Source organism: Chaetodon trifascialis, chromosome 3 (genome assembly GCF_039877785.1).
Source record: "Chaetodon trifascialis isolate fChaTrf1 chromosome 3, fChaTrf1.hap1, whole genome shotgun sequence".
NCBI lineage: Eukaryota > Metazoa > Chordata > Actinopteri > Chaetodontiformes > Chaetodontidae > Chaetodon > Chaetodon trifascialis.
Genome location: NC_092058.1, coordinates 11,931,147 through 11,948,074, shown reverse-complemented (window position 1 = coordinate 11,948,074; position 16,928 = coordinate 11,931,147). Strand labels below are relative to the sequence as shown.

General features: G+C 42.0%; 1 protein-coding gene across 1 annotated transcript in view; it reads right to left on the bottom strand.

Moving 5' to 3' along the window:
* The window catches only part of atg7 (ATG7 autophagy related 7 homolog (S. cerevisiae)), a 60,914-nt gene that overhangs the window by 34,403 nt on the left and 9,583 nt on the right, over positions 1-16,928 (bottom strand). Inside the window, exons 10-17 of the mRNA XM_070959318.1 lie at positions 15,927-16,017; positions 15,517-15,661; positions 14,047-14,205; positions 11,175-11,369; positions 9,488-9,733; positions 7,806-7,921; positions 5,264-5,339; positions 110-190 (exon numbers count right to left, since the gene is read on the bottom strand). Of these exons, the coding sequence (XP_070815419.1) occupies positions 110-190; positions 5,264-5,339; positions 7,806-7,921; positions 9,488-9,733; positions 11,175-11,369; positions 14,047-14,205; positions 15,517-15,661; positions 15,927-16,017 (1,109 nt within the window). The remainder of the gene's footprint in view (positions 1-109; positions 191-5,263; positions 5,340-7,805; positions 7,922-9,487; positions 9,734-11,174; positions 11,370-14,046; positions 14,206-15,516; positions 15,662-15,926; positions 16,018-16,928) is intronic.

The following is a 16,928-nucleotide window of genomic DNA, read 5'->3' as shown; positions in this document are numbered from 1 at the left end:
AGTAAATCAGAACCTCCCTACATGCGTCCATGTTTCAGTCAGCCTTGTTAGCAAACTGGATTTGAAATGACATACTTTGAACCATTCATTTGCAACTTGTGCTACTTACAATGGGCGAGCAGGCAGTGCATTTGTCGAATGCCAGGCTGGCAGGCAGGACGTTGTCGAACCTTGAAAGAAAGCCTCGGATCTGTAGTGGAGGAATCAACGTGTGAGGACTTGACATGAAACAGAGGAGCTAAACAGCAGAACAGCACTGAAATTTGTATCATTTATAAACATCACAAATCTAAATCATCACAAATCAACACAACAAAGGTCTCCAAACATAAAGAGACACAAGTTGATGAAGACAAGATAACTCAGGAGAAAAACAAGCAGTGTAAGAGTTTATTGAATGTCAAACAAGTGCGATGGTGAGGGAAGTGCTCTTGACACATTTCGCCCTTGCAAGCAAATGTAAAACAGGAGTGAAATAGTAAACATTTAACGTGGGGCTTGAAAATTTGGAAGCGGTCGCTGTTTTCTACATTTTAAAGCATGCTGAGAGCGCCCTCTGGTGCCACAGAGGAGACACACGTTTTCAGTGAAACATTTTTAGCACATCGCTCGCTGCTGAAAGCTGTCACTTTTATTTATGGCTGCTGCAATTATGGCTAATTACCTTGATTACTGTCTAAAGATTCCCTTACACACACACACGCACACACAAAACTCTTCATCGGCACATGTTGAAACATCATTCATCACCAATATATTCCTTTCATCGCTTCCCACCTCCGCTCGTGTACCCACATCCTCCTGTTTTTAAATAAAAGCTCGACCCATTATGTTCTCTGGTGACGCATGTAGACCAGAGCGTGAAATGACTTCCTCGCTCTAATTATCTGGCGGTGAAACCGTTAAATATATCAAACATTTGTGTCCAATTACTGCATGATGCTCTGATACTTGCAAACTCCATGACATCTTCATGCAGCCCAGTTTGAATAACTCTTTATGGGGCCAGATTTTCACTAGTCCAGGCTCTGTGGGAACCGAAGGCCACTGGGTTTAGATGTACTGTACATCTCACACTGTGTGACTGATGATCAGGTATAATGTGGCGCAGCGCTTTCTCTCGCATAACATTTCAATTTCACCAAACTGCACAACAGCCTCAGCCGGCGGCTCTTTTCATTCATTCCTTCTCGTCTATTGTATCTTCCCGCCTCTGTGCCGATGATTTCGAAAATGGCATTTTCAAGGACACACAAAGAGTGGGATAAAAACGGGATGGAGAGATTGAAAGATAGACTGCAGTAACAAGAAGTACAGATATAACACCAATGCGAGCGAAAGTGTCCAGTGCATGGATTAACAAATGAAGGGGTGAGTGGATGAGTCAGTCAGACCAAAGGGTGAGCGTGGGCAAGTGTGACGGACTTGAACAGACTAGCAGCCCTACATAAATCAGCCTTTATAGTGAGCATAAAAGAGTGCAGGTATATACATGTATGCATGTGCTATTATATAAAAATAATAATTTGTAAATAACTAACAAGCAGTGCTTGTCAGACTAGTGACATTTACAGAGATATGAATGAGTTTCTTCTTTATGGAGTCCTGATTTTAAGAGCAACTGACTGCTGTCTTTGTTTATGTACTGATCTTCAGCACTGGAATAGAGACCTATTATTGTCACAGTCAAGGTATATTGTGTAAGTGCCTGTTTGGCAGCACCTGGACGTTTGTCTGACGTCATTCTGGATCATATTCTCATACATGTTCACAGTCTATCTCAAACTTTGTCATCCTGATTTTCAATAGCGTAATTTTGCTATTTTGGTCTGTTCTCTACTCACATCTGTTGCATGTCACATTGCAGTGTGATTAGTGATATTGGGCTTATAAATACAATTGAATTGATTTGTGCTAGGGACTAGTATGTTCCTTAATCAGCTATTATTTTTAACCCACAAAAGACGGTCAGGGAAAACACAGCTTATTGAGTTTTCTGGATGCAGTTTGAAAAAACCGAAACAGATTTCAGGGTCAAAAGCTGAAGGGGGTGACAATCATATATTGACAAAAGAAAACGGGCTACAACACCCAAAAATGTTGAGTCCTTTACTGGCATTTACTTTTACAGGCACTTGCAAATAAAGAAGATGTCATGTAGTTTCAGTGAACCACCACAAGTTGTCACTGTGGCACCACAGAAACGATGGCCCCCAGCTTCAACCGAATCAACTGCAGTGTGTTGTATTAGCAGTGGACTGCTGTAGGAACAGGCCCGTCAGGCATAATATATACAAAAACTGGACACACACATACACACACATGCAAGTACTTGTACCCTCATGCATATTAATTACTGCGTTACTCTCTCTCAAGCCATCATCATCTTATTCCCTCGCCTTCACTCTCGCTTTGCAGGAACACACACACACACACACACACACACACACACACACACACACACACACACACACACACACACACACACACACACACACACACACACACACACACACACACACACACAGACGCAGGACGACGCATTTGCATGCCATTTTTCTTTGGATTATTTGGTTGAAATGCCAAGAGCTGCAGAGGTGTCAAGGAAATGGCAAAAATTCAGATTCTCAGGGTGATGAATACTGATGATGATGATGATGATGATGCAAATGGAGGTGGTGAAACACTTGAGTGTGTGAGAAAGCAGAAGGACGCTGCTGGCAAGCCACAGATTGTCTTGTCTTCTACTATTTGGTGACCCTCCAGTCCAGAGGACATGATTATCATTTCAATTATGCTGGTTATGCTTTGAAAAGCTTTTGTGTACAGCAAAGCATTGTTGGAAAAATATTCAATTATTATTAAGTTTTTTCCTTGGTACCATCAATAGGGTTTCCCTTCAGGTCTTCGTCAACGGAGAACAATATTTTGATGATTTTCATGATTGTTTCCTTTGTGTTTTTGCTGCATCTCTGACCTCGTACTAATATTCACATTTGTGTTTTGACCTTTTTTCTTCAATCAAATCAGCTTATAGTTCAGTGAAAGAAGTGCACAGTTAGGAATGTACAAGGTTAGAAATGCATCTTCATCCAGGAGGCGGCACACACAGCAGCCACTCCTCACAACTGCCTGTGACCTACATCACTCCAACAAACCATTCACAAACACAGACAAAAAAAAAACCACACAAAAATGGCGACACAAAGGCACACATCCAGACAAGCACACACACGCACACTTTCTTCTCCACAGTTATTTGGGAAGTGAACTAGCCAGCTCACTGATTATGACGATGTATTACGTTTATGTATTGAACTCTGAGTTTTCGTCACTACAGACTCGAGTGACCCGTTCATTCGATTCTGCTCTGAACTCGACCTCCACCTACGACACTGAATTTATTTTGGTCCCCATAACAGCAGTTGCGAGTCAGATCTCATTATGGCCCATTGTGGTGAGCCACCGGGCTTTGTTCTCATCTCGTTTCTAATTTTGAGCATCCTCGTACATGGAGAGCAGAATAAGAATCATTCCAATAGATAATACACAAAGACGTGCATATCTGCAGCCAAAGCAAAGCGAAGGCTTCTCTTAATTATGATGGCTTTACGATATGTGGACTCTTAATTAAGAATCTTGTGTCATTTCCATGTCTGATCTTCCACTTTAAACAGATCAACTGACCATTGAAATGACCAAAATAGAAACTCCTGGGCACTGCAGTGTAATATAAAACAACAGCTTTGGCTTCAAAGGCGTAGTCGGGGGATGGATATCGGCTTTGGGCAGATTTGACACATCAGATTTCTCAGTATGAACTGACTGTAGTACGAACACAGTCAAAGCATGTTAGAGTTCATCATAATAGGACTTTTAACAACTCCCTTTGTTGGACAGCCTAAGCTTCACCACGGTACTGACTTTGTATTAAGATGTTTTAATTTGCCCTCTGAACCGGTGCTTAACATGCATGACGGCCAATCAGCATGAGGCTTTGGTGTGACAGTGGTTTGCGTTGTCACACACTGATGGCAATAAACATCTTAAGTGGGTCCTAAGGTATTTATAGCAGAGCTGTTACACTGCACAGGAACTACATTAGACTGGTGCATTTTTCTGAGTGATAATAAAGACGCTGCAGAACGTAACAGACATGAGAGAGACGCTGATCCGTGCAATCATCTTTCATCTAGACTTGACAACCTTATCAAAATGTATGGTTCAAATTGCTGAAACAAGATGTATAATCGAGGCCAGAATGTCACACTGTAGCCTCCTTCAGGCTGAATACTTTGTGGGCATGTAACATGCACTTTGTCACCACTTGTTACCCTGTATAAGTTACTGACTGCTTCACAGTCTCTACACGCTCACCTCAGGGACGCTCACCTTGTAGGTTTCATAGAATTTACCTGTTTTCTTGTATTCCATGAAATTAGGAGCTACTGAATGCTCTTGCTTTGTGCATTCATTTGCCTAGCGTGCATTTTGCATCTTAAGTTTGTTTATAATGACTTTCACAGTGCAATTTATTGTAGCTGTTTGTAGTTACTCCATATGGCCACTGTCATATTTTTGTTTATTAAGGACTTTGAGGACTGTTCATGAAATGAGTAAATAGAACACGTTAAAGACTCACTTTATTAGGTACACCTGTAAAAATCAAATGCAATCCAACAGCCTGCCCATAACTGGATCGTTAATTAATTGGATGATAATAAAGACAATAATTTTCAGTTTTACTTGGGTGGGGTGCAGCAAGTGGAGGGGGATGTGCGAACAGCAATTGAGTGTCCTTGATGTAAAACCCAGATTCCAGAAAAGATTGGACGCTGTGTTTAACATGAATAAAACAGAATGCGATCATTTGCTAATCCTTTTTGACATGTACTCAGTTGCAAACAGTACAAATACAAAATATCTTATGTTTTATGTCATCAACATCAATTGATTTTTGTTTCAAACAAGTTGGGACACGAGCAACAAATGTTCCAAAAACACCTGTTTGGATCATTCCACAGGTAAACAGGTTCATTGGTAACAGGTGATAGCATCATGATTGGGTATGAAAGGGGCATCCTGGAAAGGCTCAGTCATTCACAAGCGAGGATGGAGAGAGGTTCACCACTTTGTGAACACATGATTGTATAAAGGATATTACTACATGGCTTTTACACAGCGTCCCACCTTTTTTAGAATCAGGGTTGTCAAACATGTTGATGCATGTGAGTGAATTTGAATATGTGTGTGTGTGTCTGACCTGATGTGGCACTAGACCCAAAGAGGTGGGAGGTTCATTCATTCTGTCATCGCTGCTGCTGGCGACCGCATAGCCTCTGAGGATGGAGAAAGAAAGGGAGGAGATTAGAGACTTGACACTTTTTAGTCTATACTGAGAACTAAGAGGTCTCATTTACTTGAACATTTAAAAGTTTAAGATTTTCCATGAAGTTCGAGAGCGCCTGCTTACCAGTAAATCTAGCAAGGTTTAAAAGATGTGACTCCCTATGGATAACGATAACGGAGATATCAAGTCTCACACTGAGCTCAGAGTGGTTCTGCAAAGTAAGAAATGTCAGTCAAACTGCCGCAACACTAATCCCTACATGATAATTTTCTAAGGCCCATGGTCGCTCATATAAATGTTAGTGTGAGGGCCTTAAAAGGGATAGAGGATAGTGATGGAGGGAATATACACAGCTATGAAGTGAAAAACAAGGACACACAGAGGGCAGATGCAAGAGAAGGGGATCTTGTTGTAAAGGAAGCAGTTACACAACCATAGAGGTACAGAGAGGACATGAAAACGCTATTTCTCTTCTTTGCTTTCTAAGCTTTTTATCCAGGGAAGGCAGAGCAGTTCTGTAACGGCTTATAACATCTCAAAACGCTCCAAGAGAAAATGGCCGTCTTATCTGGCCCGGCAAGCGGCCACTAGTATGACTCACCAAAACAGGCACACACAATTATGTCTACACAGAGACACACCGTGCACATGAACACACACTTAATAGGGATGACAACATCCCCATCAGTGTTTTCAAGTGAAAAAAACACTTGTAAGAATTGAAAATATGGAGCTCGCTCAGATTGCCATGTGAACTTGAGAGCCGACTGAATCGCACTGTTGGAGCTTTTAAATGTGAGAGAAGGATTATAAACGGCAACAAAGCTTCTACAGTGAACACAAGTTTTTGGCATAAATAAATTTGAGGAGCTGTGCTACATCCAAATTAAGGATACTACCTGCAGTGCAGTAAGACCTCAGCTGCAGTGCAGCTACATCAAAGTAAAAGTAAGCCACCAAAGCTTACTTAAAGTAAGTAACCTCAAAGACACCAGCATAAAGCTGTGATGAGAGGGCGCCATGGAGATGCTGGTGTTGGGGCTGATGGTGGGTGGTGTGTGTATGAATGTAGACTGATCTTTTATTCGATTCTGATTTTAATGTGCAATCAGTTGGAAAGAAAATGAAGAAAAAGGCGTGACATCTGACAGATGTCGGATAACCATCACATATCAAATGGTGAAACTGAGAAATTTCATTGACTGCCAGCAACACATTTCAAAAAATGTGACAGTGGCAGCAAAAGACTTGAAAAGTTGTGAAATGCTAAAAGAAAACAGCTGGTGGAACATCTCACAATGAATTAAGTTAACTGGCAACAGGTTAGTCACATGACTGGATATAAAAAGAGCCTCCCGGAGAGGGGGAGTCTTTCTGATTTCACTGTATGCAGTACACAATGTCATTAAAAGATTCAGAGAATCTGAAGAAATTTCTGTAAACAAGAGACAAGGCCAAAAAGCAATACTGGCTGGCCGTGATCATCGCGCCCTTACACAGCACTGCAATGAAAACAGACACGATCCTGTGGTGGACATCACAGCACGGGCTCAGGAACGCTTCCAAAAACCATAACAGTTCATCGCCGCAAAGAGGAAACCGTATATAAACCAGATCCAGAAGCGCTGCCGCCCTCCCTGGTCCAGAGCTCATTTAAGATGGACTGAGGCAAAGTGGAAATCTGTGCAGTGGTCTGACGAGAAATTCCCTTTGGAGATCATGGACGATGTGTCCTCCTGCTGAAGAGGAGAGGGACCGTCCCGCTTGTTATCAGGGCACAGTTCAAAAGCCAGCATCCATAATGGCATGGGGGTTCATTAGTGCACATGGCTAACCTGCACATTCGTGAAGGAACCATTTATGCTGAACAGGTTTTGCAGCAACATATGCTGCCAAGCAGACGATGTCTTTTTCAGGGATGGCCTTGCTTTTTTCAACAAGACAAAGCCAAACCACATTCTGCACGTATTCCAACAGTGGTGAAAGGGTCCAGCTGCTGCAGTCCAGACATGTCGTCCACTGAAAATGCTTGCCGCATTATGAAACGCAAAAAGAACAACAAAGAGGACCCCGAGCTGTTGAGCAGCTGAAATCGTACATCAAGAATGGGAAAATATTTCACTTTCACAATGAAAGCAATCGGTCTCCTCAGCTCCCCAATGCTTACAGAGTGTTGTTAAAAGAAGAGGTGATGCAGCAGAGTGGTAAACACGAGCCCATCCCGAGTTTATCGAAATGCGTTGCTGGTATCAAATTCTAAATGAGTTTCAACATGTGATACGTTGTCTTTGTGTTATTTTCCATTAAATATGAGGTTTTAGTGTTTTGCAAATCATCACATTCTGTTTTTACTTACATTTTATACAGTGCTCCAACTTTTTTGGGACATGGGGTTGTACTGATTGCGATAATAATTACGCCACATCACTTTCTTAAGTCCACCGTATCCACTCACCCTTCACTGTGCTGCAGAATGGACACCATCATCTCAACAGCCAGAGCTCCAGCAATCATGGCCAGGCCCGGTCTGCTGACTGTGCACTGCTGATCCAGAGTCCGATCCCTGGTTGACTGTTTACAAAAAAAAAATAAAAAATGTAAAATGAAGCAAACAACTGGCAGTATAGAGTGAGCACAACGATGACATCTCCTCATCTGAGGAGATGAGGAATTTGGGCAATCACTGTTCTATCAAGAAGGCAGAAAATATTTCCATTTTACCTTGAACTGGTTATGTTGATCCAAAGTGGCTTAGGTTGAGTTAGCTAGCTAAATGTCTAAATGTCTTGATTGTAGACTGTTTGCAACACGATTAGTATTCAGTTAAGTGGCCTTTTAATCATGCCATACCATTATCAAAAATTTGACCATCAACGTGTGTACCAAACAGCGCAGTGCTTCATCTAATACTCGTCTGGATGACGCACTCCGGATCAACAGACCCACAGATGGAAATATTTTACTGAAATGTAAGCAATTATAGTAAATTAAAAAAACATAAAAAGCTGTGCAAAAACTATGTTACAGCTGTATTTCACATTCTCGGCATGTTAAAACAGCTGATCACAGGCGCTGCAGACGACATGTTTCGACATGTTTGACAACCTGTTGTATCATTTTGCTTCAACACACAGATGATGCACAGAGGAGACGCACTTGTAGCCTCATTACATTATTTACAACTTTCTGTTTGTTCACTCAGCAAATTCAATTCCATACTTAACATTTTGAATAGAGTGAGCGCAGGCTGAGCCTCTAATTCAAATGTTAATATTACTACAATCTGTGACATCCTGGTGCCATATGGCATTTATAGGAGAAGCCAGAGCTGTGGCCTTCAATAGCTGAAGAACTGCTTACATAAATTACTCATATCAAAAGGTCATGAGGGAGAAAAGAGCAGGAGAAGGAAAGAGAGTCAGGGGTAAAAAAAAAAGAAAAAAAAAAAAGGTGCAGACAGAATGTGGCTGGCGAGAAAAAGGTGATTCTCACAAGCAGAGAGGTTGTCACGTGTCAGGTAACCCCACTTCAAAAAATATCACATATATATCAGTGCTCATGAGAAAAATCCTAACTTTATTCCTCGACACTTTAATAAATATAATAAGCACAGAAATCATGCCATTTAAAACCTGCATCAATATTTTGTCGATCAGCTTAGCGTGTTAGCACATGGCTACATTCATTTGGAGTTGTGTTTCTGGCCAATTGTCCAACATTCGCTCTCCGTTAGAGCTCTGTTTTGGTCTCACTATGTTCAGCCAGTTAGCCAGTTGCTAACTGTGTCTGTGAACCATGTGGTGCTGGACAGCTGGTGAACAGTGAAATTATCATTTGCTGAAAACAGCTGCACACTGTGACTGCAAACAGTGCTGCTGAGAGAGACATTTGCAGGCTGAAAGGCCAAAACAGTGACCCAAAAAAAGGCTCCACAGAGGTGAGGTGAACCACAGCGTTGGGCTTAAAGCCTCTGTAGGGTCACACCTTCCACATATTAGTCATTTGACCAATGATTAAAATAGAAAGTTGCGTTTATGCCAATTTGTTTTAGCTTTTTGCACGTGCTTGTTCTTGGTGCATTACATGAGTTCATGAGTTGAGTGTATGCTTGTTATGTGTGTGTGTGTGTTTCCTCACATCTCCTGGTGCAACAACATCATTGCAGAAGTAGCAGCCCAGCTTGTGTCCTGGGATGTTGGAGAACAGAGAGGATCCCGGGACAGAGGGTGCAGAGCCGGCCGGCGTGGAGGACGAGGAGGAAGCCGAAGAACAGGAAGAAGAAGAGTCTGGGCCTGCAGAAGCACTCTGACTGATGGGGGGTTTTTTCAGGCCATGGCGCATCACGACGAATGTGTCAAAGCCCAGAGCAGCATTCACCACAAGCTGCAAAGTGAAAGACAACAATTATGGGGACTCATGGTAATAAAAGGTTTTTACAAAGCACAGCACATTTCAACCAAATCCAATTAACTAAATGGCTTGTTTTACACAATGTGTTGAATCATTTCAAAAAGCAATGACACAAAACATTAATAGGCACTTTACAATGCTGAAAGCATCTAGACTTTCAGAGAAGCAATGGAAATAAATTGTGAAGCCAATTTGCGGTGAAGTCTGAAGCAGCCCCACAGCACAAATGGCCAAACAACCTCTCAGCCAAGCCGGTCATGAAGAAAACCTAATTAGCAGCCCAAGAAACACTGCTGCTAATACGCCAACATAGGAGTTGCATCAGTGCAACCACTGGAGGCCTTAAAAGTTCCTGACAGAGTGTTCAATTATCTAACGTTGCCTGGCAACAAATATAATTCCGACCGCTAAGAGAGAAAAGAGAAAGAAAATTTGACAGAAACAGAAAATGTTATCGAGCAATTTCAATTTCCTGGAAGAGAAGACGAACAGCCCTAACTTCAAAGTAAGTAAAACAGGACCGATGTTTCAAAGTGATAAATGTCTCCTGCAATCGTGCTGATCAACTGGATCCTCACGCTTTGACTACACTGAACACATAATGCATGCAGACCTGATTGCTGTGGGACGTATCTGCAGCACGTGCGATGAAGCACTGTGAGTCAGACACAGTCAGACAGTGAGCTTTTGTTTTGGGGTTGTGTCTTCAGATTTTGGCTTTTGGAGAAGAAGTACCTTGTAAAGTTCTTCTGGCTAGTAGTACAGTACAAATGTAACACGAGCCACTTAAACATCCAGTGAACATGTTGATCTGACACCATGTTTCTGGTCACCTGATCAGTGTAAATTGAATATTCAGTCTCTCTTTCCATCCATCCATCCATTTTCTATACCGCCTATCCCTTTCGGGGTTGTGGGGGGGGGCTGGAGCCTATCCCAGCTTCAACGGGTGAGAGGCGGACAGACAAACATTCACACTCACACATAGAGGCAATTTAGAGTCACCAATCAACCTAATGAGCATGTTTTTGGTCTGTGGGAGGAAGCCGGAGTACCCGGAGAGAACCCACGCATGCACGGGAAGAACATGCAAACTTCACACAGAAAGGCCCCGCCTGGGGATCGAACTTCTTGCTGTGAGGCACGCGCACTACCTGCTTGCGCCACCGTGCCGCCCGTCTCTCTTTCCCAACTCAGAAAAAACATGTGAGACTTCAGGTGCTACATGTTCGCCTAAAAGAGGCTAAAATGCTCCACAGACGTGCACGGCTGAGTGATAATTCTCTGTGTGTCCATCAACGCAAGCACATACTTTCACATTAGACATTGTCATTTGATCTGTGACCCCAATCCTGCCGATTGGTGACAGTGTGGCTGTTGTGTTCATTGCACATACTGCACTGCTCCTTCTTACCTTCCTCTTGCTGGCAGCTATCACTGTAGGCAGCCAGCGGCTCTCCCTTGTATCCATTAGTAAAAAGACCACATCATGTTCTGAAATGAGCTTCTCCAGCTGCTCAACATCCCTCTGGGCCTGGGAAAGAGTAGCCTGAGAGAAGTTCACTGGATGGCCGGGCATGGGGATGCTCATATTGTAACCCTCTGCATTCTGCAGGAGGAGAGAGACAAAGCAAAACTGAGTGCACATGAGCAGTAAAATGCAAAGTTCAGTTCACATTCAGCTGTCTTCTTTATGGAAACAGATGTTTTCCTTTTGGTTTTCATTTTGCATTGACAAATAAAATCCACATGTCACACAGACTGAAGGAGGCTGAAGTGTCAAAAAGCCTTTATTTGCCTGGCCTGTAGAGGGTGACACAGTCAAACACTTACCTGCCCTTCAGATTTAATATATAATGTACATACTGTACATAGTATTATGCCATGTATCATGCATCATACATATCTGTGCACCTTACTGTTAATCTTTTATTATTATTTGTATTTTGTGTATTTGCGCTCTATCCTACTTCTTCCTGCAACATTTTCCCTCAGGATAAATAAAGTACTGTCTTATCTTAGTACCTCTGCATCTCCACTTTCAAACTGCTGCTGCTTTACCTTTCTCGCAAATGCATCATGGGTATATGCAAGACTCACTTCATGCAACTCATAAACACGTATATTTTAAACAAAAGGCACAAAGAAATGTCCTTCAGTATGTCCGTACTTAATGTCTCATAGGGTTTTTACAGAAAAGGCTTTATTGGCTGCAGAAAATCATGAAAAAGAAAATTTTCTTTTCAGTTCATTTCAGCAAGAAGCTGACACCGCAACAAAACCTGGGCCAAATATGTCTTTTTGGTATGCTCGCTGCCAGCTGAAATACTAGTCTAGACAAACAAGTGAGAGCACAGTAGATGCAGTCACCAAACAGCCCCTCTGTGGAGTGTGTAATCACGTCACCGACACAGCTGACCTGAGGCCAGCGTGGGTTTGGCTCTCCTGTATAGGTAGAAGGGTAGAGCATGAAACCCTGAATGGTCACTTCCAATTTAAACGTGTAACACTGTGGCTATCTCCAGTGATTGCAGCTTTGTCATTGAGGCAGATGGAAATGTCAGGAGCAATTTCATAGTCAAGAGTAGACCAGAAAAGGACAAAGTCGAGAAGGCCACTTTTGCAGAATCAGTGCATTGACTTCCTTCACTCTCAAACGTTCAAGAGTAGGAGCTCTTCACCCAGTCCTGAATTTACATCTCGCTTTGACGCAAGCGTTGCTAAGCATTCGGGGGGTGATTTCAGGCTGCAGAGATGCTAATTAACATGCAATTTCAACTGTAAACAACATCAACTTGCAGCCAAAAAATATCATGTATTTTTCTGGCTTTTCTGGCCTTTCATGACAATTCAGCCACTGTTGATATCTTCGACCACCTCTGACCTGACTGTTGACAAAACGCCAGGTGAGTTTTTGTCCACAGACAAAATATGAAATCTGCTCATGATCTTTTCAACATCGTGACCTTGTATGAACCGGCTCCTCTGGTCTCTGTGCTCTCTGCTCACTGTGTTCATATTTCTTTCTGTCTTTCAAACTGGCACCTGATGCCCCTGTGTTTGTTGGAAAACAAGCAGGGAAGAGAGACAATCAGGTACACGCCCACGCTGATAAAAATAGGTAGTATGGCTGGTATGGATGCAGCACATATAGGAGGGAAACAAATAAAGTGTTTACACAGACACCGCATATTATGACACCACAGGGTCGCGCATCAGGCTTTGAGCCTCTGTTCTTTACTTTCATTCCCAAAAGAATAAGAGCGAGACTGAAAATGAGAGAGACAGACAGAGAATGACTCAGATATCAAGTTGATGACATGATAACATGACAATTATTTCTGTGTGTATGTGCACATTTAATGGGAACATCAAATGTCTTCTTGACACTACAATCTCTGCCCATTGTGTCTCATTTCAGGAGCGACCTATAACTGAGCTGTGATTGCAAGCTTTGTTGGGTCAGTAGCTTTAAAATGAGGCGTCAATCTTATGGAGGCAAATGCCATCACAGCAAACCAGTCAGACAGCGTGCGAGTCTGCTGCCTCGAAGCCCGGAGGGGAAAACATTTGATTACACAGACTGCGCTCTACTTTTCTGATACAGGACTCTGCATAAGCATTTAAAAAGTAATATCCGAAAGGTGAGAAACAATCACAGGTTCACAGGACTTCAACTTTAAACCTTTAAATTGTGGCTGACGGCACAGTTAGCCTCCTAGCATCACACCTGCAGTGGGGGAAGAACTGCTAAATATTTAGTAAATGCAGCAATACCATACCTGAAAATAGTCAACGACAGGTAAAACCTCTGCATTTACTTAAGTGAAAGTATTAGTATCCATACTCGGGTAAATGCATGATTCACATTAATGCACATTCATTTCAGTCTATGCGTTTCCAAGAGGCTTAATAAAAGATGGGTGCACTGTTTCACATCAAAACAGAGCCCTGCTGTGAGTGTTTGGCCGATGTTTCCTTCAGTAATATAGCAAATATCTCCCCCCAGAGAACCCGCTCATTAATTAGCAAAGTAATGAGACCACCAGCATTAATATGCAAGTGACTAGACTCTTCATTTTCTGCATGGATTGGCCGTCACATCTCAGACACGACCAATCAAACAGGAATATGATTAAACATCAACCAAATTCTGCTGCTCTGATGTCAGAGCGGTGACACTTTGCACAAAAGTTTCTAAGACGATTTCCAGAGAGCAAGCTATGATTTGATCGAGATATCCTATTCAAGAGCTAGAGCATTAACATTTGGCTTCGACAACTCACCACACCAGGGAAGATTTTGGTGAGTCGGTCAACAGCTGCCATCGCTTTGGACTTCCCTCCTCCAAGGCAGTCTTCAAACTCATAAAGCGGCTGCCGAACTGGGTTGGAGTAGGAGATCTTTGCATTGTCGACAAACGTGATGTGTCTGACTCCCCATCCCTGGAGAACAAAGGAGAAACATTATTCATATTTCTAAATGACATTATTTTCAAATACTTAACCACTATTACTGACGTGAACATTGTCCTTAACAGCACTCTGTGAGCAGCGTCAGTGGCGGTGAGTGGGAGGCTGGGTGTCCAGTGTGTATTTCAACATTTTTAAGTGTTCATTTTCAAATAATAGATGCATTAGTGTGCAGGTAGTACAACCTTAAGTTATTCTAGCTGTTTTCATTAATACCACACTTTATTAACATTTAGTCTCACCACATTATCAATTACATTACACCAGGGGATTTCTCATGTCTGTGCTGACTAACAGATTGACTAAACTGAAATGATGGGTGAAAAAAGAAGCACAGATGTACATTACAATGAACATTATAACTGCAGGCAGCTATACAGTGGCAGGTCTGAATGTGGTGATTCAGTTAAAGTTTTTCTATTTCTCACAATCAGACAAAACATCCAAAACACATTTACCTAATTTGTCCAGTTTCACCCTATTCCAGGTTAGGCATGTTACGTGATTAAAGCTGCTGTAAATATGAGGCCAATTAAAACACATCAAAAGCTGAAAGTCTAATTAATTTCTGAAAAAGAAAAGAAATAATTGACTTCCTAACTAGCAGGTTGTAATGTGTGAAAAACCCTTCGGATCTGGTCACTGAACATTGGCATAAATTGCATTATTATTATTCTAATATCTATTGAGTATAAAAAGCAAATTTCAAGGTATGCTTTTGTGTCTAGGTCAGCCAGTGAAAGCTGGGCAGAGAGGAGATGAGATTCCAACAAATCATAAGCAGTTTACATGCAGATCAATGTGTTTGGAGGCCGCCTGTCCCACCTGTCATAACAAAGCGCTGCCCACATTCTCAGCACTGATAACAGTTATCAATGACGATGATCCCTGTATAACTGCACATTTTGCAGAGCCGTGAACAGTACTGACTCGTTTACTGTGTCAACAGTTCACTGATATCCTGATTTAATACTTACTGATTTCTCTCTGCAAATGTCAACTGAACCCACGTGCACAATAATATCACAATTTAACATGTACAACATGAGGTATTTTCCTCTTTAATGTCACAGACTGCCGGTCTGTTGTGATCTGCACTGATCCGACTCACAGAGCTTCGTTAATGCTTTAAACCACGATGCTGGTGGCTCACTGGTACAAGACACTGTGAGAGCTTTGTGTAGAATGTGTTATCACTAACTTGTGCCTGTATGATACTAATGCTAAGCCCTAAAACACAATGTCAAATTCTTCCTTTCCGTTCATTTATCCTTCCACCCTTACCATGAGAGTCCTGGCCACATTGCAGCCCAGAGTCCCGGCTCCCAGCAGCAGACACTTTGTGCTGACCACCTTGTCCAGGTCCAGGGAAGGAACCAGCCTCCATCTCATCAGCTTCAAGTTTAGGTCCACGGACGACTCAGCAAGCCTGCAATCAGTCCATGGAGACAACTGAAGACCCCTTTGGCACAACATGCATGACTGCAGTAAAGCTAAGGAAAATGATTTGTCTCATTTGTGGAGGTGCAAAGGTGTAAGAACTCAAACCAGCCACTTAACATAAAGCAGCAAAGATACAGACTTTGCTGTAGATTATCCACTTTGTTCAATAAATATAAACTAAAATATTTTAGTAATTTCATTCATGCATATTCATTAATTGTTGAAGCGTGACTTGGTACTGCGTTTATTACCTTTTAGGGTCCATGCATTCACTGAGATTGACCATCCTCGGTCCCATAGCCCCTTTGGGGTTCTTTTCCCAACCCACACTTTTTGGACAGGCTGTGAAAAGAAAACACATTAACAGCATAAAATAAGCATAAAATGTCGTAAACACACTCCTTCTCACTTCCCTCCTGTGTTATCGAGCCGTGCAGAGATGTTGGTTTTATCTGCTCGAGTTTTGATAAACCCATGTTTCAGATTTCTGCCTGAAGAGAACTGAGTCTCCCAGAACTGAACACACTTTCAGAAAATGCAACAGTGCCGTGCCTTTTCAGCAACAGCATCCCTGTTATTCTGTCATACCCAGACCTCATTGTCAGCAGTTTCCATTGTGACTTCTTTCCCAATAATCCCCATTAAAAGTGCTGACAGCATGACGAATGAAGGAAACATATCTTTTATCTTATTCAAGCATAGAATGACATTAACACAAAATCATCCCCAAACATTAGCCGCTCCCTCTCTCTCTATTCACTTCATCTTCCCAGTTGTATTTAATATGAAGACTGGTTAATTTTTATGTTAATTTGTTCAATTAGAGATCAGTCTTTGCAATCAGAAATGATGTGCGAGCGTGCGAGATCACCCAAGACACATGTTGATGCAGTGAAAGGCAAACAGCTATAATTTAGTGCAGAGTGGTACTCTAACTATTAAAATGATTTCCTTTTCCTTTTTTCCTTTCATGTCCACACATCCCTCTGTTTCTCACACAATTCTGATGCAAAGTTGGGCACTGGTTCAGCACTCCTCGTTTACTCGTCGCCAGTCAGCTGTGGTGTTAGATGCACAAATGTTGCTGTGTAATGCAGTGCAAATTGAACAGTCAAAGTTGCGCAGACATCGACAATTAAAGCACACCATTTAATTTTGATTCTGTGCTGAGATGTGTGAATGCTAATCAAAAACCATGAAACAATACCAAATGTGTCCAACAGAATAGCTTAATCATTATTTTATATATATAT